This window comes from Monodon monoceros, unplaced genomic scaffold (assembly GCF_005190385.1).
Source record: "Monodon monoceros isolate NGI ecotype Baffin Bay Population unplaced genomic scaffold, NGI_Narwhal_1 Super_Scaffold_9, whole genome shotgun sequence".
In the NCBI taxonomy this organism is placed as follows: domain Eukaryota; kingdom Metazoa; phylum Chordata; class Mammalia; order Artiodactyla; family Monodontidae; genus Monodon; species Monodon monoceros.
The window spans coordinates 22,994,212-23,014,467 of NW_021703786.1; the positions used below are offsets into that span (position 1 = coordinate 22,994,212).

Here is a 20,256-nt window from a genome sequence, read left to right on the forward strand (position 1 = left end):
CACCCCAGCAGCTGCACCCTTGCTCCTCCAGCCCGGCCTGGCCATGGCCGCCTCGGGCATCTCCGTGGGTTGGACGTGCCTGCCTCGCGGGCTGGGGAGTCCAGGGTCTGATTCCTGTGCCGCCCACCCAGTCCTCGTCCTGCCCCAGGCCCCAAATCTGACTCTTCCTGGGCTCCCCACGCCTCAGGAGAGGGGGAGCATCTTGCCCATTCGCCATCCTGGAAAGGTTGCAAAGGCAATTGGGAAGGGTGGGGCTGGACTGGAGAAGGAGGCAGCTTTTTCCCTTTGTCAGGCTCCACAGGGGCTGGCAATAAGGTGATAATGCTCCTAATGGGCAGGGATAAGCAGGCGGATCAGTGTGTGTCAACAATAGCAGAGCAGAAAGGGCTGGAGAGGGGAGCTGGCCTGGCCATGCCGGAGAAATGGCAGCGGGCAGGGGGGCTCAGGGCTGGGGGACTATGCCCTGGGGCCTCCAGAGTGAGCTGGGGCCTCTTGAGCCTGGGTGCCCATGGCTCTATACCCCCACTTCCAGGTCCCTTGGTCCCTCTTAGGCCCACAACAACCTCTGAAAGTGGAGAGACTTGCCATCCAGCCACCCCCATACCTCTGTGCTCTCACTCCCCCATCTCTGCCTCCAGGGCATGGCCTGGACCCCAAAGCCCCCGAAATCCTGATCATAAGAAGTCAAGCACCTCATCCCCGGTCTATCTGCCCCCAAGTACACTAAAACCCAAATTCCACGTTCCATGGATCACCCCATGTACATCCCTGGTACATCAACTCATGCCCCCATATACCCATATGCTGGGAAAATAACCCCAGCCTGTCCCCTTATGCCCCCTAATCGTGCTCCATATTTCCGCACAGCCCGTCGGGCCCTGTGGCCCCTCTCCTGTCCTGCACAGGAAGGACAGCCTCTCCCTCGTCCGCTCCCTACCAGGTTGCCCACGTTGAGCACTCTGTCAAATTGCTCCGTCATGGGGTAATGCTCCATGGCCATGAAGAGGGTGTTGAGCACAATGCAGATGGTGATGCCCAGGTCCACGAAGGGGTCCATGACGATCAAGTGGACGATGTTCTTGAACTTCATCCACGGGGTGCAGCAGTTCCATATGAGCACTTTCTGGGAACACTTGTACCACCATGGTGGGCACTTCTGGTGGGCCTCTTCCAGCTCTGGGAGTAGGGTGGAAACAGATACCTGATGAGGATCCCCCCTCATGTGCTCCTTCCTCCACCTAGGTCTTTGGTCCCACCTTCCAAGCCCCGCCCCCTGGAGCATCACACCTCAAGCCCCGCCCCCTCAGGGAGGCCTACTCCAAGCCCCGCCTCTCAGTGGGTCACCCTCAAGATCCATCCCTCTAGACACCGCCCACATGGCCCCACCCCTCAGTGCCCCGCCCCCCAACACGCTGTCCCTTAGCTGACCCTCAAAAAGCCACACCCTCAGCAGCCTTACCCCAAGCTCCTCTCTCCCAGTGTTCTACTTCAGCTCCGCCTTCCTGGAGCTCCCCACCCCCCAGCGCGATGGGGTGACTCCCATCCTCTGCCTATGGCCCAGGGCTGCGATCTCGGCTGGGGAGGGGCCCGAGGGCCCCCAGGGAGAAGCGGGAGGCCACTGCAGGGGGTTGGGTCCCAGTTCCACCTGCTGCTGGCCAGCACCACTCAGGAGCAAACCATGGTTCCCCCCGAGGGCTCACCCTCTCACTGCCAGTATGCCGGCCCCTCCAGACTGTCCCCAGCCAGTCCTTCCTTTCCCACCAGGGTAGCTTTCTGGAAACATCCCCTGTTCTTGCCACTCCAGCTCTAAACCCCTGGGGCTCCATAAGGCCCATGGGTGACGCTGCTTCTCCTCCTGGTCTTCCAGGCCTCTGCTGCCCATGGGGGTTCTCAGCCTGGGCGTGCTCTCATTTAATTACCACCGGAAATAGATGAGGTAAGTATATTAGTGCCCCCACGTCATAGATGAGGAAAGAGGACTCCCAGGGCAGCCCCATAGACACCTGGGTTTGAGTGCGTGATTGGGACACCCCAGAGTTTGGGGGCGGCTGAGCCGCACCCCCACCCAAGAATTAGTAAACCAGGCTGCAGATTCTGCTCTGGCAGCAACACCCCTACCCCCAACCCGGGTGCTACTGAAGGTGCCCCAAACTGTGCCTGAGGCCCCAAACTTCCCACCACAGTCCCAGCAAGGACGGCGTTGAGTGACCTCCTCGGCCAGCCCTGCCCAGCGTTCCCTGGGGCATTCTCTGGCAGGGCACACAGACACCTGGATGCCCGTCACACAAGGTCAGCTGGGATGGGGCCCTCTAGAGGTTTGCAAAGTCCTCCAAGTCCTTCCTGCACAAGGCGAGACACCTGGGGAGGGGCCTGATCCCTTCTATGTCAGATTTCCTTGCATCTCCCTCCCTTGCTTCCCCCTTTCCTCCTCCTCCCTCCCTCCCTCTCATCCATCCACACACCCATGTCTCTTCCCATTCATTAATCTTTCAGCCCACCCACCCAACCATCCATCCATCCATCCATCCATCCGTCTGTATGTCTATCCACCCTCTCCTCGTTACCTAATCCTAGTGTCCCACTGAGGCCTGGGGGGCAGCACAGGGATTTGGGGGAGTCTGTGACTCTATCTGGGCAGAGGGACCTTTGATGTTTAACTTTTACCCAGAAGATATTTGAGGAACAGGATCTCCAGTTTCCGGAACATTGGGCCTTCCTGGTTCGTATTATTATCCTGTCCTTCCCCATTGCCTTGGCAGCCCCCAAGGCCTCCCGGAAGCCCCCAGTTCCCGCCACAGCCTGGCCTTGCAGCCAGAATTGGGCCAGGGTAAGCCAGGACTATATTTATCACAGCCATTTCTTCGATGCCAATATTAAGTTACTGTCCTGAAGCTGGGCCCAGCCAGGCCCTCCCGGCCCCCACCCCGGGAGCCCAAGTGGCCTGATGGGCAGGACAGGTAGAGTAGGATGGGTATGGGGATGCCAGGCACTCACCTTCCATAGCATCTGAGATGCCGCTGTCTGCGCTACAGCTGGGTCTTGGGGGCCCCTTCTCCCCCGCCGATGTGTCCAGACTGCCGTTGCAGTCTTTGCCGTGGGCTGGGTCCTCGTCTGCCTCCCTACCTTCCAGCGCCTGAGCGGCCTTGGCCTGTGGACCAGCAAGGGTGATGGACATAAAGTCCATTGCTGAGCCATGGGGATGGACTAATGGACGCTCAGAGCTTCTTCCTGAGTCTTTCAGGCTGGGGGCCCCTCTTTTTGGCCTGCACCCAGCTTACTGTGGGCAGGGGCGGCAACCTCGGTGGTGGTGGGGTGACAGGGTAGGGACCAAAGTGACTGAGGGCACACATCCTGAAGACCCTTCACTCTCTGAAGCCTTGACTGACCCTGCACTTCATGAGATGATGGGTAAATGTACAGCTGCTCCCTGGGGCCTCATCAGGACCCACCTCTCCCTCAGCCTGGACCCGTACGCTGCCCATAAAGAATCATAAAACCGTAGGAATTTGAGCTGGAAGCCTACGTCAGGTTTAACTACTCCAGATTCCTTGTTATATACGGGGAAACTGAGGCACTGAGCTGAGAAATACTCTTTCTACTGCTTGCATGCCTCCCACCCCACCAAAGCTCTAGCCTGGGCCTTCTGTTCCCCGTCCTCTGCCTCGCAGGCCCTACCCCATGCCTCCCCCGACCCCCCTCAGCCTGCCCAGGAGCACCCAGGCTGAGGGGCAGGGAGATCCCTGGGTCCTCGGCCTCCTCTCCCTGAGTCCAGACCTTCCCCAGCTCTTCCTGCTGCTTTTTGAATTTCTCCAGCATCTGCTGAAACTCTTCTTCTTTCTCCTGATTCTCGGCCAAGGTGGCCTCGTTCTGCTCAGCGTATGCCATGGCCACCACCGCCAGGATCAGGTTGATGAGGTAGAAGGAGCCCAGGAAAATGATGACCACGAAGAAGATCATGTAGGTCTTGCCGGCTGCTCGAAGGGTCTGGGAGGGAGAGAAAGCGTCACATGGCACCCCCCTGCTTTCACCCACACCCATCTCCATACATCCATCGCCCAGATAGGTAAACAGAGAGGGTCCTTCACAGAGCCAAGCAGTTTGAGGGCTTTTGAGGCAAGGTATAGCCACCCTTGGCAGGCTAAGCCACATTCTGGGGTGCTTCAAAATATATACTCAGGACCCAGACCTTCCTGGTCTCCTGGCTCAGAAAGCCCAGAGGACCTCAGCCAGACATCTTGAGATCAGAGAACCAGGATAAAAATTGGTGAACATGGGCTTTGGGATCAGCTTGAGTCCTAGCTTTCCCATAGCGCCTGGCATCTAGTAAGAGCTCAGCAAATAGTAGCTATTATTATTATTATTATTACTAAATATTATTATTAACATCATCATGTTAGAAACATCACCAGGAACCAGCAGGCACTGTTGCTCCAGACCCAGCCTGCCCACCTGCAAACAGTGGAAGGTAAATAATTGTGTATGGGCAGAGTTGGAGTCTAAGCTGCCCTACCAGTTGCTGTGAGGCCTGGGAGTCTGTGCCCAGCTCAGATCTCAGCTCTTAAGGCAAATGAGGAAAAGGAAGAAGGGGCTGAGGCTCCGATCTGGGCACGTACCTAGCGTCAGAGGGCTCTGAGAACCCGTATGTAGGGGCATTTAGGGGGTACCACAGAGGGGACAGCCTTGTTAGGGGCCCCACCAAGCCCAGAGGAGGCCGTGGAGATGGAGGGAGGTAGCCATGGGGCTGCGGGGCAGGGCGGGGGGCCGCTGTACCAGCTGGAAGAGGTTCTCCCAATAGTCCTGTGTCATGAGGCGGAACAGAGCCAGGAAGGCCCAGCTGAAGGTGTCATAGCTGGTGTAGCCATAGTTGGGGTTCCGCCCGGCCTTGATGCACTCGTAACCTTCAGGGCAGCGCCTGGGGATAGGATGGGGGCTAGCTTTAGGGAGAAAGGAGAGCTCCAGCTGGGAGATAGATGGGAGGATCCCAAGAGAAAACTATCCTTCTGTCTTGTCTGCATCCCCCAAAATGGAAAGTGTTCCCCCCATGCCCATGAATTTTCTTTAGGTTTCCATCCACCCCAGGTTCTCATCCCTAATCATCCCCCATCTTCTGACAACCCTGGGACATCTGCCCTCCACCACCCCCCACCACCCCCGCCAGTGTCACTCACCCAGCGTCGCTGCTGTTCCCACAGAGCAGGGCGTCATTGGAGCCTTCCAGGAAATAGAAGTTCCCTTTGGGAGTCAGAGGCCACAAAGGAAACATGTCACCACATGGACACTGTGGGCACAGTACCCACTGTGCACCTGTGGACACATCTGTGTGGACCACACGCTCTCTGGGTGCCCCTTCCCTCTCCTTTAAGGGCAGCTCCAAGTTCCAAGGTCTCTGGGTAGATACATTTTGCTGTCAGCTCAGTGCCTAGTGTGGGGTGCCGCAGGGGCACAGAAGGATACGGGGTGGGGGACATGCATGTGTGTGGATGGGGCTACCATGTGCCTGTGCAGGACCCTCAACTGAAGGGGGGATGCGGCTAGAATCCAGGATGCCAGGTTGAAGAAGGGGTACCATTTTCTCAGCTGCCAGGAGGCACAGTGTGAAGTAATAGTGGCTTTGTGAGAATGTTGCCTCGTGCGTGTGAGGCTATGAAGTCTGGGTATGTGAATAGGATGCGGGGGCCTGGTGGTGGCCCTGCCAGGGTGCGAGCATGTGGTGTGATGGAGAACAAGGAGTACGTAGGTTAGGGACTATGCACTGCTGCTTTTTATAGCCAAAGTTTTAGGATTTTCAAAGCAATTTGGCATTTGTTGTCGCACAAACCCTTTGAGAAAGGTATTGTTGTCTCCATCTTATAGGTAAAGATTCTGAGGGAGGGGGAGATGAAGTGACTTGTCAGAGGTTACCCCAGCTGGTAAGTGATGGATTCACACTCAGGTCTTCTCCATGCTCTTTGTCTCACAAGGGGCTGCCATCGGGGCTGGGAAAGACCCCACTGGCCCCCCGACCCTCGTTCTTACCTTCGTCATTGATGTAGGCATCCCAGTCAAAGGTAGAGTTGCTGGCCCAGCTCTCCTGGCCATCCCAGGAGTCATTGCCGTACCACGTGGTGTTGGTGTCATTGAAGGGCGGGGGCCAGCGCACACACTTCTGCCGCAGGTTTCCCATGAAGAGCTGCAGCCCCACCAGGGCAAAGACACTCAGGCAGAAGACGGTGAGTATCATCACATCTGACAGCTTTTTCACCGACTGGATCAGGGCTCCCACGATGGTCTTCAGCCCTGATCACAGGGAGGGTGAGAGTTGGGGCTGGGCAGGGCAGGGGGTAACTCACCCACTCAGCCCCTCCGAGCCTCTGCCTACTCCACCTCCTTCAAGCCCTGATTTACTTGGGGCACTGCTTGCCCGAAGCCTTCCCAAATTAGCCCCATCCTTCTCTGGTTACAACCTCCATCTGGAGCCTTGAATGGCCACCGAATCTCAGCCACTAGACAAGGGACTACGAAGACTTCACAGTGTGTTGCCCCAACTCGGAGAGCGACACCCAGTCACACAGTGGAGCTTAATACATGTCGCCAAGTCAGCACTCCTGAGGTGTGTTCCTTAGAACGCTCATCTCGCAAGCTGTGCCCTTAACAAAAGGGGTTCAATCACGTTTGGGGAAGGCTGAGCTCTGGAGCGCCCTCTTGGAGGGTCCTTGTGTAGATTAGCCTATCAAAGGCTCGGAAAAGTCCTACAGAAACAAAAACTTTAATGCCAGGCTTCACCTTATTTGACACAGAACCCTTTCTCTCTCTCTTTTTTTTTCTTTAATAAATTTATTTATTTTTGGCTCCATTGGGTCTTCGTTGCTACGCGCAGGCTTGCGGCCTTCTCACGGCGGCGGCTTCTCTTGTTGCGGAGCACGGGCTCTAGGCGCGCTGGCTTCAGTAGTTGTGGCTCGCAGACTGTAGAGTGCAGGCTCAGTAGTTGTGGCTCCCGGGCTCTAGAGCGCAGGCTCAGTAGCTGTGGCTCACGGGCTTAGTTGCTCCGCGGCATGTGGGATCTTCCCGGACCAGGGCTCAAACCCATGTCCCCTGCATTGGCAGGTGGATTCTCAACCACTGCGCTACCAGGGAAGCCCCCTTTCTCTTTTAGTGACTGTTAACACCCAAGGAACAGCAGGGTTCACTCTGAGAAGCTCTAGGCTGACTTTGCAATATCGCATTCCACTCCTCTGGACTGTCAAAGGCATAGCCAAATCGTATGGAATTCCAGGCTCAGATTCCATCGTTTATAGAAGAACCATAACTTCTTCCTTGGGCCTAATCAGTGTGTCTCTTGCTTCAGTATGAGTTTATTTCTTTTTCTTATCCTGGTATGAAAACAGATGCTCAGCAGCCTCCTTATAAAAGCCCTCTGAGCTCTGAGGATGCTGGAAGCATGGCACCGAGAGAAGGTATTGTGGCCTTGACTCAGGGGCCAACGTGCCGTGTGGCCTTCAGTAAGCTCTTCCCTCCCGGGGTCCTCCTTCCTCAACTGCAATTCACGAGGGCTTTGGACTAGAGGAGAACTAACGTATTTTCTAGCACTATGACTTCACAATTTCCCCTCCTCCCAGAGTCTGTTCTCCATGCCTTTTCAGATCATCTTTCTCTCCTTTAATGAACCTTCTCCAGTTTCTCCACATGCTTTTTTGAGGGTCCGGATGATCCAGATTCTAGTTATTTCATGCTTCTTGATGCATTACTTTGGAATTGCCCTGGCCTGATTGCTCAGTGGGTATGTGGCGTGTTCATTATTGAGCCCACAGGGCTGGGACTTTCTATCACTGATTCTCTGTGTCTCTCTCAGGTGGAGGTCTCTGCTCTGCCCAGTCTGTTTATTTTATTGAATACACATACCCTTTGTTAGGCATTGTTCTAAGCACCTTATTGCTATCAAGACTTTGAATTCTCATAACAACCAGATGAGTGGTACTGTTATTATCCACATTTCACAGATACGGAAATTGAGGCAGACAGGGAAGGCACTTACCCAAGGTCAAAATTAGGAAGTGGTGGAGGTGGGAATTGAACCCAGGCTCCAGAATCTGTGCTCTAACCACCTTGCTATGCTGCCTCTTAAAACTCATCCTCCCACCTGGGGCCCCTTCTCCTCTCTGGCCACAGGGGCCCCTCTGTGTCCAGGCTTTGGTGTAGGTCCTACACCACCTGGGAGGGTTGTGACCCTGAGTCACAGAACTTGAGTGCCTGGTTCCAGGCCTGGGGGAGGAGGGAGGCCTGATGGCCTGGGCAGAGGGTCCCTGCTCCTCCCCAGTACCTGGGATGACTGTGATGGTTTTCAGGGCCCGCAGCACCCGGAAGGTTCTCAGGGCTGAGATGTTGCCCAAGTCCACAAACTCCGTCAGGTACCTGGGTGGGGAGGTTGGGGCGAGGGCTGTGTCAGAGCCGGGGGTGGGCGGTAGGGCAGAAGTCACAGGTTCTCCAGGCCCAGAAGGAGGATTCCCAAGGAATCCTTGTAGTTGGGGTTACCGTGGTGTTGCGGGGGGACAGGTCAGGCACAGCAAGTTTCCTGTCGGGGCCTGAGAGGTGGGGAAGACAGCGCAGCAGCTTTGCTGAGGAGTGGGGTTAGCAAGGGTAGCCCAGCTCTCCCGGGTGGGGACCCGTGGGACTAGGGCTCAGGGCTGCTGTGTGTGGTCATATGTGCTATGTGTAGGGGCACCAGGACAGACTCCCAGCCAGACCCCGGGAATGGCAGCTCCTAGAACTGTGCAGCCCGCTATCTGCAAGCTGGACCCACAGCCCTGCGGTCCACCCTCTGAGGCCTGGCCCCCTCCCCTCCCCCTCATCAGCCTCAGGATGCCCTCGGGGCCCTGCTCACGCCATCATGATGACGCTGAAGTCCAGCCAGTTCCAGGGGTCCCGGAGGAATGTGAAGTCTTCGATGCAAAAGCCTCGGGCCAGGATCTTGATGAGGGACTCAAAGGTGTAGATCCCTGTGAAGGTGTACCTGGCAGGGAGAGGGCCGGCCAGGGCCAGCCATGTCACGCCGGGGCCGGGATGTGGGTGGCAGTGATGGACCTCCTGGGAAGGAGGGCACAGAAGTGACATATGCCACCCAGGGGCTGAGGACATTGGTGAGAGTGACAGTGTGTGCCATTCCGGGGACTTAAGGTGTTTGTTGATGGGGGTGGCAGTGACAGTGTTTGTCTCCCTGGAAGACAAGAGCAGTTTCACTCTGGGCATCCTCGGAGTGCACACCTGGGACCGGCAGACACCTGGGACCGGGGGACCGGGGGAGGGGGAGACTTACTCCACATGCTTAGACCAGGAAGGCGGGTCGCTCATGGTCATGAACACGCAGTTGGTCAAGATGGTGATCATGATGAACATACTGAACAGCGTTGGGGGGAGAGTCAAGGAAAGTGAGGGAGCAGGTGGGAGGGGAGGTGGAAAGAGGGCCTCCCGCCCACCCCCGAGCCCTCCCTGCCTTTCCCCGCCCCTGCGCTCGCCCCACTCGGGCAGGATATGAGTGGATGAGCACCTTGATGGCGCAGCGTCTGAGGGTGCTAAAGGGGCTCAGCACGTAGAGAGCAGGTGTGGCAGAGAAGCGGAAGATGGCCTTGCCCTTGTTGAGCACGATGAAGGTCTGCGGCGGGGAGAGAGCTGTGAGGCCTGGGACAGGCAGACAGCTTGACAATGGACAGACGGGTGGAGGGAAGCCTCCCAGGCCCGGACCTTCTTGTCACTGTAGTAGGGATCCAGTTCCTCCAGGGGGATGCCAATGACCTCCGGTGGGGGGTCCCCATAGATAAGGGGCAGGCTCTTGCCAGCCTCCAGGTCACTGCACGGCTTCTGTTCAGGCTCCTCAATCCCCGTCTGCTTGTTCCGCTGCTGCCGGGCCTCCTCCTCCATCACCCGCCGTTCTATGGCTGCCTGGGACTCCCGGGTGAAGGGGCGCAGGCTCTCAGGGCCCAGAGGCACCACCGTGGGCAGAGATGAGGTGGCCATCCTCGCATCCTGGGCTCAGGGGCCAGCAGGGCGGCAGGCAGCTGGGACGGCTGCAGCGTGCAGCCCCCGGGGTGCTGGGTGGCCACCCTGCCCTGGGCCTGCTGTCCGCTACTCACCTCCTGCCTGACCAGGGGCCAGGGCGGGGAGGTCGGCGTGCAGGCCCTTTGGGGGCTGGGAGGTGTGCCTGCCGGGCCCAGGTCCTGCTGCACAGGTGCTGGACACAAGAGCATCCCCCCCAAGCCCCGCACCACACTCTCCCCAGCAAGGGCTTGGCTGCACTCTGGACTGACAGCAAACCAACCAGATCCTCTTCCGCCTTCGAGACTTGGGGCCAATGCCCCAGTGCCTTCAACCGCCTCCTGGTCCCAAGTTCTGGGGACTGTGTGGCTTCAGCCTATGGGGACAGAGAAAACCACAGCTGGCTATGCCCATGTGACCTCTATCCAGCAGTGAGGCAGAAAGGAATCAGATGTGAAATGTGAGGGTGGATTGAGGATGGGCCGAGGTGAGAGGCCTGATGGGGTCAGCCTAAAGCAGGAATGGCAAATGGATTACATCTTAAGGGCTGACTTGGATCAGCTGCTATTGGCTGCATTGGAGATGTGGGCAGACTATCAAGATTGCAGCCTGAAAAAAAAAAAAAAAAGATTGCAGCCAGACTCAGTGCAAAAAGACTGCTGTGATTGATTAGTGATGTCTGCCAGGGGCATGAGAAAGGAGAATGTGGTACACCTGCCTGTACTCACCGTATCTGGCCTGAAGGGAAGAGAAAAGGAAGATGTGGGAATGTGGAGTGCCCTGTCCTGAGCTTTGGGGAGGTGTGATGTTGGTCGGGGAGAGGGAAGAAGGAAGGTTCCCGGGCACTGCCAAGGATCCCACCAGCTCCCTCCCCCAGGACCCATGGGACCTAACCCATGGGCAGGCAGGGGGAGCTGGAGTGGGAAAATGCAGGGTGTGTGTGTGTGGGGGGGTCATGTCAGGAGAGCCTGAGGATGCTAACGTGGAAGAGAAGGACACACAGGAAAGGTCCTGGAGACAAGGAGACGGACAGTTTCAATGGTGGGGGCAGGGCTAGAGCTCCCAGGGACTGCTTTTGGCTGGTGGTCCCTGTATGAACTGGGCTGATAGAGGGGTCCCCACCAGGAGCTGCAGAGGCCTGTGAGAGCTGCGCAGCCCTCCTGAGCCTGTTCCCTGTGGAAGCAAGGTGGTAGGTCACTTATGGCAAAGGCCCTGGGGAATGACCCGCAGCAGCAGGCGGGCACAGGGACACCACAGCAGCCTGGTCACACACACACAGCCATCACTAGGCCCGCACGGACAGATGCCCCGGAACCACCCCTCCACCAAAGGGCCTCAGACAGAGCCCCCAGAGACACCCTGGGCTACACCGGAGGGTAGCCCTGTCACAGCGGGCCCAGAAGCCTGAGCAGTGCCCCTGCCCTGGCCAGTGCAGGCACTTGCTCAGACTTGGTCAACAGGTGGGGAGGGCGGCCCAGGGAGTGGCCGGAGCCATTGGGCAGAGCTGGCCACGCCCCCTGCCTGGCTGCCCAGCTGCTCCCTCCCGGGGAGTCGTGTTTCCACGGGGATGACTCTGCTCATTCCTGCTGACCCCGTCCCTCAGCTGCTCATTGGCCCCATCGTGTGCGTGGGAGTGTGTGTGCACGAACACACACGTGTACACACGAGCGCAGACACACGAGAGCGCACGCCCAGCCTGAAACCACCCCTCACGCTGACCTCACAGTTGCACCTACCACTTGCCACATACCTTTGCTCCTTCTTCCCCATCACTGGCCTCACGTACATGCCCAAACAGAAGACACTGACGTGCCAGGCGGCCCTGGCGGGACCACGGCCACTCGGCGGCCTCCCAGTTCACTTGCCCCGCTTGGCAACAATCCTCTGGCCTGATGCTGCCCCCTCTCTCCCTTGCAGGCGCCCAAGTGGAACCACAGATAACCAGAGATGAACAGTCTGGCTCGGGCCCCAGCACCCATGGAAACTGCGCTCACCAGAGGCACCAGAGGCCCCGATCAGTCAGACCCAGTGGTTTCTGTGCAGCTGACCCTCCCTCGCACATCTCACGGCCACGGCCTCTCTTCTCAGGAGGAAAGCGTGGCCTCCCCGTCCGGCCACTCTCTCTACATCTGCTCTGTGAGCCCCTCCTTCCTGCCCCTGGAAGATGCTGCTTCTCCAGGGCCTGGTCTGCAGCCCTGTTTGCCTTTCACAGCAGGCACCTCTCCCGTGCCCTTCTCTGCCACGGGAATAACCACCACCCACCTCCTTTCCGTGGTTTCTGTTCCCACTTCCCTGACGGCCCCAGACCCGTCAAGTCACGGCTCCCCTTCATGTGCAGCCACAACATTGGCAGCTCTCAGGTCAATGGTGATTCACGCCCTCCTTGTGCGATTATCTGTGGTCTGTCTCCCCCCACCAGACTCCTCACAGGCCTAGGCTTGGGGTCACCCCTGAACCAGTGCCTGGCACATTGGCATGGGAGCACCAGATGGCACAGCCAGCCTGGCACCTCCTCCTGCTGGCCCCCAGCGGGCCTCCAATGGAGTCCTCATCTCTCCCTTTGAAATCTGCACTTCACTGTAAATTCCTCTCCTCCTACCCTCTTCACCAGCCCTGAAGCCACTTCACATCTGGATGTCTTGTTATGTGAGTGGGTAAATGCCCTCCTTGGCTAGGCCAGTTGAGGCAATGGTTTTGGTGGCTGGTGGCTGAAAGCACCCTGGTGGCACATCTGGTCAGTTCCCAAGCCATGCTGAGGCTCCTTCCCAGCACCCACATGTCTCTCCATCCTCCAGGCTACTGCTGCTTCGTCACCCCTCACCTGCTCTATTCAAATAGCCTCCCACCTGCATCCCTACCTCCTGCCTGGCTCCCCTCCAAGCCACCATCCCCATTTCTAAAATCACAAATCTGATCATGTCACCTTTTGCTTAATCCTTCGGTGGCTTCCCACTGCTTAATAATGTGTCCACACTCCTCCACGTGGGTCCCAAGGCCCTGCACGATCCGATCCCTGCCTCATGGCCCATCACTTCACCACACACACCCATCCTCTGGCCATGCTACCTCCATTTTCACAAAAGGGCCAAACTGTTTTCCACCGAAGCCCATGCCTTTGCTTATGGTCTGCTTGCCTCCTGGAGCACTCCTTCTTTTTGGCATCCCGGAGAGCTTTAATTCATCCTTCCAGACTCAACCTACACAAGAACCACCACCTCCAGGAAGCCCTCCCTGGGCACCCTGGCTGAGCGGATTGCTCCTTTGTACCACCAGTGTGCCTAACAGTGGATAAAAGGTTATCAAATGAATGAATGGATGAGAGGACCCTTCCACCTTAGCCCATTTCTCCTTTGAGCCCACCCTGAACTTAAATCATAACCAGAAACTGGATCTCTGATATCGCCACTCACACATTCCCCTCCCCCACCTCCTACTGCTTAGCTCAAGGGCCCTGTTGTGTAATCCTTGGGCTTCTTCTTACACTCAGTCCTTGACCCTGAGATTTCTCCCTCTCCGCCAGCCCCTCAGACTTCACCTCCCTCCTCTTCCAGCCTCCGTTACAAGATCCATCATCGTAATCCCTCCCTCGAAAATACGCTTAACTGCAGCCTTCTCTCTCCTTCCACCCGCCTCACCTGGGGAAACCTCAGCCTGCCTGGCCTGGCTGTGCTCTTCCTGAGGCAGCCCTGAGCTGCTGGATGCTGTTGCAGCCAAGGCAGGACTTCGCTGGGTTCACGCCGTCTCTGTGGTTATAAACTCCGGGTTTGCCCTCAGTGTCGCCCTCTAAGTGTAGGTTTCTCTGTGAGTCTCGCTTTTCCACTTTTTGAGAACAACTACTTCGTGCCTTCTCTTCTTTCCTCAACACCCCCATAGTCTTCCCCATGATGCTCCCAGCTGGTGACTCTGTCTCAGTCTTCACTGAGAAAACAGGATCCGTCACACACAAACCAACAGAACTATTCTCACTGCCCGCCCCTTCCTCCTCTGTCCTGATAACAAAAGAAGACTCAAGACCAGGACTTCCACTTGGTCTCAAGCCCCTGACCCCGCCTGCCTTCCCGAGGACCTCCTTCTCTACTTACCTTCTCCCTCTCCCACCACCAGCCCCGCCCCTTCTATGACCAGGTGCTGCCATCTTCAGAATTATGGCAGTGGTGACAAAAACCACCCTCCCGGCCCCATGCCTCCCTTCACGCTTACTCTAATTTTCTGTTCCTCTTCATGGACACACTTCTTGGAAAGTGTCTACACCAGCTGTTTTTCCTTACCTTTGCTCCCTCTCCAACCCATTCCAACCTGGCGTACATTCCCCCCACTCCACGGAAGTGGCTTTTGTCAAGTCACTAGCACCCTCCCTGCTGCCAAGTCTGCTGAACACGTTTCTGTCTTCACTTCCCTCAACCTCATAGAAACATTCAATCCAGTTGGCTGCAGTCCCCTTCTGGGCAGGCTCTCTCCTCTCAGCCTCCACGACAGCTCACCCATAGTTTACCTCCTGCCTCTCCGGCTGTTCCTTCTCAATCTCAGGGCTCTGTCTGGGTCTGGGTGGCATCATTCCTATGACTGTAAGTAGTGTTATAGGAGTATGTTAAACCCCTCCTCTGAACTCCAGACCGATATATTTAACTGGCTACTGGACCCCACCATGTGGATAGCTAACAGGCATCCAGTCGACAGCATCTGGAATGAAACATTTGTCAAGGACCTATCATATAGCACAGGAAACTGTGCTCAATATTATGTAACAACCTAAATAGGAAAAGAATTTGAAAAAGAATAGATGCATGTATATGTATAACTGAATCACTTTGCTGTACACCTGAAATTAACACAACATTGTTAATCAACTATACTCCAATATAAAATAAAAAGTAAAAAAAAAAGAAATATATTCTCAAAAAGCAAACAACCCAATCAAAAAATGGGCAGAAGATCTAAACAGACATTTCTCCAAAGAAGACACACAGATGGCCAACAGGTACATGAAAAAGTGAGCCACATCGCTAATTATTAGAGAAATGCAAATCAAAATGACAAAGAAGTCTCACCTTACTCTGGTCAGAATGGCCATCATCAAAAAGTCTACAGATAATAAATGCTGGAGAGAGTGTGAAGAAAAAGGAACCCTCCTACACTGTTGGTGGGAATGTAAATTGGTACAACTATTATGGAGAACAGGCTCTGCTCCCATAAAGGGTTACAGCCAACTATGAAGCTTGAGGACACAGTCCACCCAAGACCGGTCTCATTTCTGATATCAGTTGCAAGGTCAGGGGTCCTCAATACCACTGTTTAACCAACATCTTCCTCAATCCAGGAAACGGTACCACCATCCAGCCAAGTCCAAATTTGCTCAAGTCAAAAACGGAGGTGTCGGGCTTCCCTGGTGGCCCAGTGGTTAAGAATCCGCCTGCCCGTGCAGGGGACACGGGTTCGAGCCCTGATCCAGGAAGATCCCACAGGCCACGGAGCAACTACGCCAGTGCGCCACAACTACTGAGTCTGCGCTCTAGAGGCCGCGAGCCACAACTACTGAGCCCACGTGCCACAACTACTGAAGCCCTCGTGCCTAGAGCCTGTGCTCTGCAACAAGAGAAGCCATCATAATGAGAAGCCTGCGCACCGCAACGAAGAGTAGCCCCTGCTCGCCACAACTAGAGAAAGCCCGCTCGCAGCAACGAAGACCCAACGCAGCGAAAAATAAAATAAATAAAATAAATTTATTTTAAAAAAGGAGGTGTCTTTGTGAATTCTCCTTTTCCCTCACCTCTACATTCAGCCTGTCCAAAGTTCTGTTAATACCATCTCCAAAACATACCTAACCTCTCCTTTTTCCCCTGGTCCATTTCACAACAATTTCTTACAATAGCTACCTGCTTTTGCCCCTGGCCTCTCCAAACCAGTCCGAGGAAGCAGCAGGTGCTGTTTTAAAAACAAGAAACTAGGGGCTTCCCTGGTGGCACACTGGTTAAGAATCTGCCTGCCAATGCAGGAGACATGGGTTCCAGCCCTGATCAGGGAAGATCCCACATGCCGTGGAGCAACTAAGCCCGTGTGCCACAACTACTGAAGCCTGTGCGCTTAGAGCCCGTGCTCCGCAGCAAGAAAAGCCCCCGTTTGACATAACTAGAGAAAACCCACGCACAGCAATGAAGACCCAATGCAGCCATAAATAAATAAATAAAAAATAAAAATAAAAACAAGAAACTAATCATGTTGTTTCTCCTGCTTAAATTTCTCTAGTCACATCCTGTTGCGCTTAGAATAAAACCTAAGGCCCTGGTGATCCAGTCCCGATCTACCTCTTCGCCTCTGTCTGCTGATCTGGCCTCCTGGCCTCCTTCCAGCTCCTTGACCACCAGACTCATGCCTGCCTTTGGGCCTTTGCTCTCCCTGGAGCTCTTGTCTCCCCGCTCTTCACATGGTCTAGGCTCTAATGTCCTAGACATTACTCCCCGGTCTAGGCTCTAATGTCCCTTCTCCAAGAGGATTTCTCCTCCTCAACTCTCTATTACAGTCCCTTGTATTTTCCTTGACATCATTTATCATAGTTTGTAATCGCTTGTCTATTGGCCTAATTCATTCTTCTGTCTCCTCCACCAGATGGAAATGCCAAGAGAGCAGGAACCATGTCTTGTCTAGGTCACCATGGCCAATCCCAGTGCTGAGCACACAGCAGGCACTCAGTGAGTGGATGAGGCCTTGGATACAGATCTTTCTGGGAATAGAATGGATTCTGATACATTTCACCCATTCATTCATTCATCCATTCATCCATCCATCCACCCATCCATTCATTCTGTTCATAAGTCAGAACCTGAGCTAGCCCTGAGTAGGTAACAAAGATGCATCTGCTGGGCATCCTGCCTTCCAACAGCTGATAGCTGGGGAGAGGGTGGACATGGGCACACGAAGCTATGGTACAAGGAAAAAGAATTGCCCTCCCTAAAGAAGGGAGTTGATTGTGCTGTGGGAGTTCAGGTGGATGAGTGGTGACTTCCAGGCTGGGGGCAGGAAAGATGTGTCTTTTCAGTTGGGTCTCAAAGGATGAGTAAGTTGTGAGCACAGGGAAATGGAGAGGAAGGACACTCCAGGGAAAGGGAACAGCCCGAGCAAAGGCAGATTCAGGACACAGGGAACTACACCGTGTCAGTCTTTGGGGGGCATGGAATCTGTTTAGGGTTTTGGGGGAGGTGGGTTGGGCAGCTAGGCCAGAGCCTTGAAGACCATGTCTGGGGGGTCTGGATTTCATCCTGCAGCTTTGGAGAGCCCCTCCCAGGGGTGGTGGGCCTGGGTGGGGCCACATTGGCCAGCATGTATATGCTTCCTGCTCACCCTTACGATGTGTCTAGAATAGAGGGACAAACTGTGTTGTTTGCAGTGGCACCCGTGGAAAATGAAAGGACATCTGGGGTGTATGCATGGTGACTTTCTGGCAGAGACAAGCACTGATAATGCCCCATGTAACTGGCTGGGTGACTTGCTGGCAGATCTCCACGTGGCCCCTCAAGTTACAACCCAGAGTAAAGAGAGCCACATGACAGCTTGACCCCTCCTTCCACCAGCCACAGATCAGTCTCTGGCCTCCACCCCAGCCTGTTCCTGAGATGTGGTGGCTGAGGGCCTGAGGGAACCTCTTCCCACTGAATTTAAGAACGTTAGATACAAATAACAAATGCTGGAGAGGGTGTGGAGAAAAGGGAACCCTCCTACACTGTTGGTGGGAATGTAAGTTGGTGTAGTCACTATGGAAAACAGTATGGAGGTTCCTCAGAAAACTAAAAATAGAACTACCATATGATCCAGCAATCCCACTCCTGGGCATATACCCAGACAAAACTATAATTCAAAAAGATATTGATACATGCACCGTTACGTTCATTGCAGCACTATTCACAATAGCCAAGACATGGAAACAACTTAAATGTCCATCGACAGATGAATGGATAAAGAAGATGTGGTATATATATATAATGGAATACTATTCAGCCATAAAAAAGAATGAAATGATGCCATTTGCAGCAACATGGATGCAACTAGAGATTATCACACTAATTGAAGTAAGTCAGAAAGAGAAAGACAAATATGATATGATATCACTTATATGTGGACTCTAAAATATGGCACAAATGAACCTATCTACAAAATAAAAAAAGACTCACAGTCATAGAGAACAGACTTGTGGTTGCCAAGAGGGAGGGGAGGAGGGAGAGGGATGGACTGGGAGTCTGGGGTTAGTAGATGCAAACTATTACATCTATTTTTATTTTATTTTATCTTATTTATTTAGGCTGCACCGGGTCTTTGTTGCTGCATGCAGGATCTTTAGTTGTGGCATGCAGTCTTCTTAGTTGCGGCATGTGGGCTTCTTAGTTGCAGCACGTTTGCGGGATCTAGTTCCCCGACCAGGGATCGAACCTGGGCCTCCTGCATTGGGAGCGTGGAGTCTTACTCACTGGACCACCAGGGAAGTCCCCAAACTATTACATTTAGGATGGATAAACAACAAGGTCCTACTGCATAGCACAGGGAACTATGTCCAGTCTCCTGGGATAAACCGGAAAAGAACATAAAAAAAGCATGTATATATGTGTATAACTGAGTCACTTTGCTGTACAGCAGAGATTGCCACAACATTGTAAATCAACTACTCTTCAATAAAAAAACAGAGAATAGGGCTTCCCTGGTGGCGCGGTGGTTGAGAGTCCGCCTGCCGATGCAGGGGATACGGGTTCGTGTCCCGGTCCGGGAGGATCCCGTGTGCCACGGAGCGGCTGGGCTTGTGAGCCGTGGCCACTGAGCCTGCGCGTCCGGAGCCTGTGCTCCGCAACGGGAGAGGCCACAACAGTGAGAGGCCCGCGTACAGCAAAAAAAAAAAAAAAACAGAGAATAAAAGAATGTTAGCGTTGCAAGGACCCAAGAGATCGAGTCCAACTCCCTCATTTTATAGATGAGGAAACTAAGGCCCAGAGAAGAGTAGTGACTCCCCCAGATCACACATTTATTCATTCAACAAACATCTCCTGAGCATCTGTTCTATGCCGGGCTCTGTTTTGGGAGCCAGGGATACAGGAGTGGCAAAGTCCCTGTCCTCACTGAGCTTGCATTCCCGAGAGAGGAGGCAGATAATAAATAGGGAAGCAAATAAGATAATTTTAGAGAATGATAAATGAAAAGTTGAGCCAGGACTAAAACACTGCTCCTTGGGTGCCAGGGCCCATTTAGTAAGTGAGAAGCCCCATCGGAAACTGCGTCAAAACGGAAGTTTGGGCAGAAGTGGTGGGTAAAGTCTTGGGGGCCTAGAGGCAAGGGGTGGGAAAGGAAGCGTCTGGAGTCAGGGAGCCAGGCTGGGGCCAGCTGTCCACAGGCAGGGAGCCGAGGGGGAGGACACTGGAGGGTGAGGCAGCTCTTCTCTGGAGCAGGTCCAGCCCTGCATTGTCTCCCTCTGTGAGGCTGCCAGATCGGAACACCCAATTCCAGATATAGTCTGACCACAGAGAGAGGCCTTTTTTCCTTGGCCTAGACGCCCATTGAATTCATTGATCCCAAGATGGCATTTACTTTTTCAGCAGCCCACTTACAAGGTGACTTTACAGTCACCCCTGGAGCTTTTCGTCATGAGCTATGGCCATATTAGATCTTCCCTGTCCTATAATTGTGCAGTTGATTTTTCTCTTTTAAATACAGGTGGACCTCAACAAAATATTAGCAAATCAAACCCAACAGTATATGAAAAGAACTATACAACCAAATGGGATTTATGCCAGGTATGCAAGGCAGGTTCAGTATTAGAAATCACTTAATGTTAATCTGTCACATCAACAGGCTGAAGAAAAATCATCTGATCATATCAATGAATGCAGAAAAAGGATTTGACAAAATCCAACCCATTCATGATAAAAACTCTCAGCAAACTAGGAATAGAGGGGAACTTCCTCAACCTGATAGAGAACATTTAAAAAGATCCTATAGCTAACATAGTACTTGATGGTAAGAAACTAGAAGTTTTCCCACTAAGTTCAGAAAAAAGGCAAGGATGTTGCCTCTCTCCACTCCTTTTCAATATCATACTGGAAGTCCTAGCTAATGCAATAAGACGATAAAAGAAAAGAAAACGTATACAGATTGGGAAGGAAAAAACAAAATTGTCTTCGTTCACAGATGACATGATTGTCTTTGTACAAAGTCCAAAAGAGTCAACCAAAAAACCCCCTCCTGGAACTAATAATGATCATAGCTAGGATGCAAGGT

The 20,256-nt window shown here is 54.1% G+C and overlaps 1 protein-coding gene across 1 annotated transcript in view; it reads right to left on the minus strand.

Annotated features, from left to right (window-relative positions):
* SCN4A (sodium voltage-gated channel alpha subunit 4) overlaps positions 1 to 9,987 on the minus strand; it is a 29,395-nt gene extending 19,408 nt beyond the window's left edge. Inside the window, exons 1-11 of the mRNA XM_029212894.1 lie at positions 9,715 to 9,987; positions 9,507 to 9,625; positions 9,290 to 9,379; positions 8,858 to 8,986; positions 8,297 to 8,388; positions 6,016 to 6,276; positions 5,169 to 5,232; positions 4,771 to 4,912; positions 3,775 to 3,984; positions 2,995 to 3,148; positions 938 to 1,176 (exon numbers count right to left, since the gene is read on the minus strand). Of these exons, the coding sequence (XP_029068727.1) occupies positions 938 to 1,176; positions 2,995 to 3,148; positions 3,775 to 3,984; positions 4,771 to 4,912; positions 5,169 to 5,232; positions 6,016 to 6,276; positions 8,297 to 8,388; positions 8,858 to 8,986; positions 9,290 to 9,379; positions 9,507 to 9,625; positions 9,715 to 9,987 (1,773 nt within the window). The remainder of the gene's footprint in view (positions 1 to 937; positions 1,177 to 2,994; positions 3,149 to 3,774; positions 3,985 to 4,770; positions 4,913 to 5,168; positions 5,233 to 6,015; positions 6,277 to 8,296; positions 8,389 to 8,857; positions 8,987 to 9,289; positions 9,380 to 9,506; positions 9,626 to 9,714) is intronic.
* Positions 9,988 to 20,256: the final 10,269 nt, after the last annotated feature.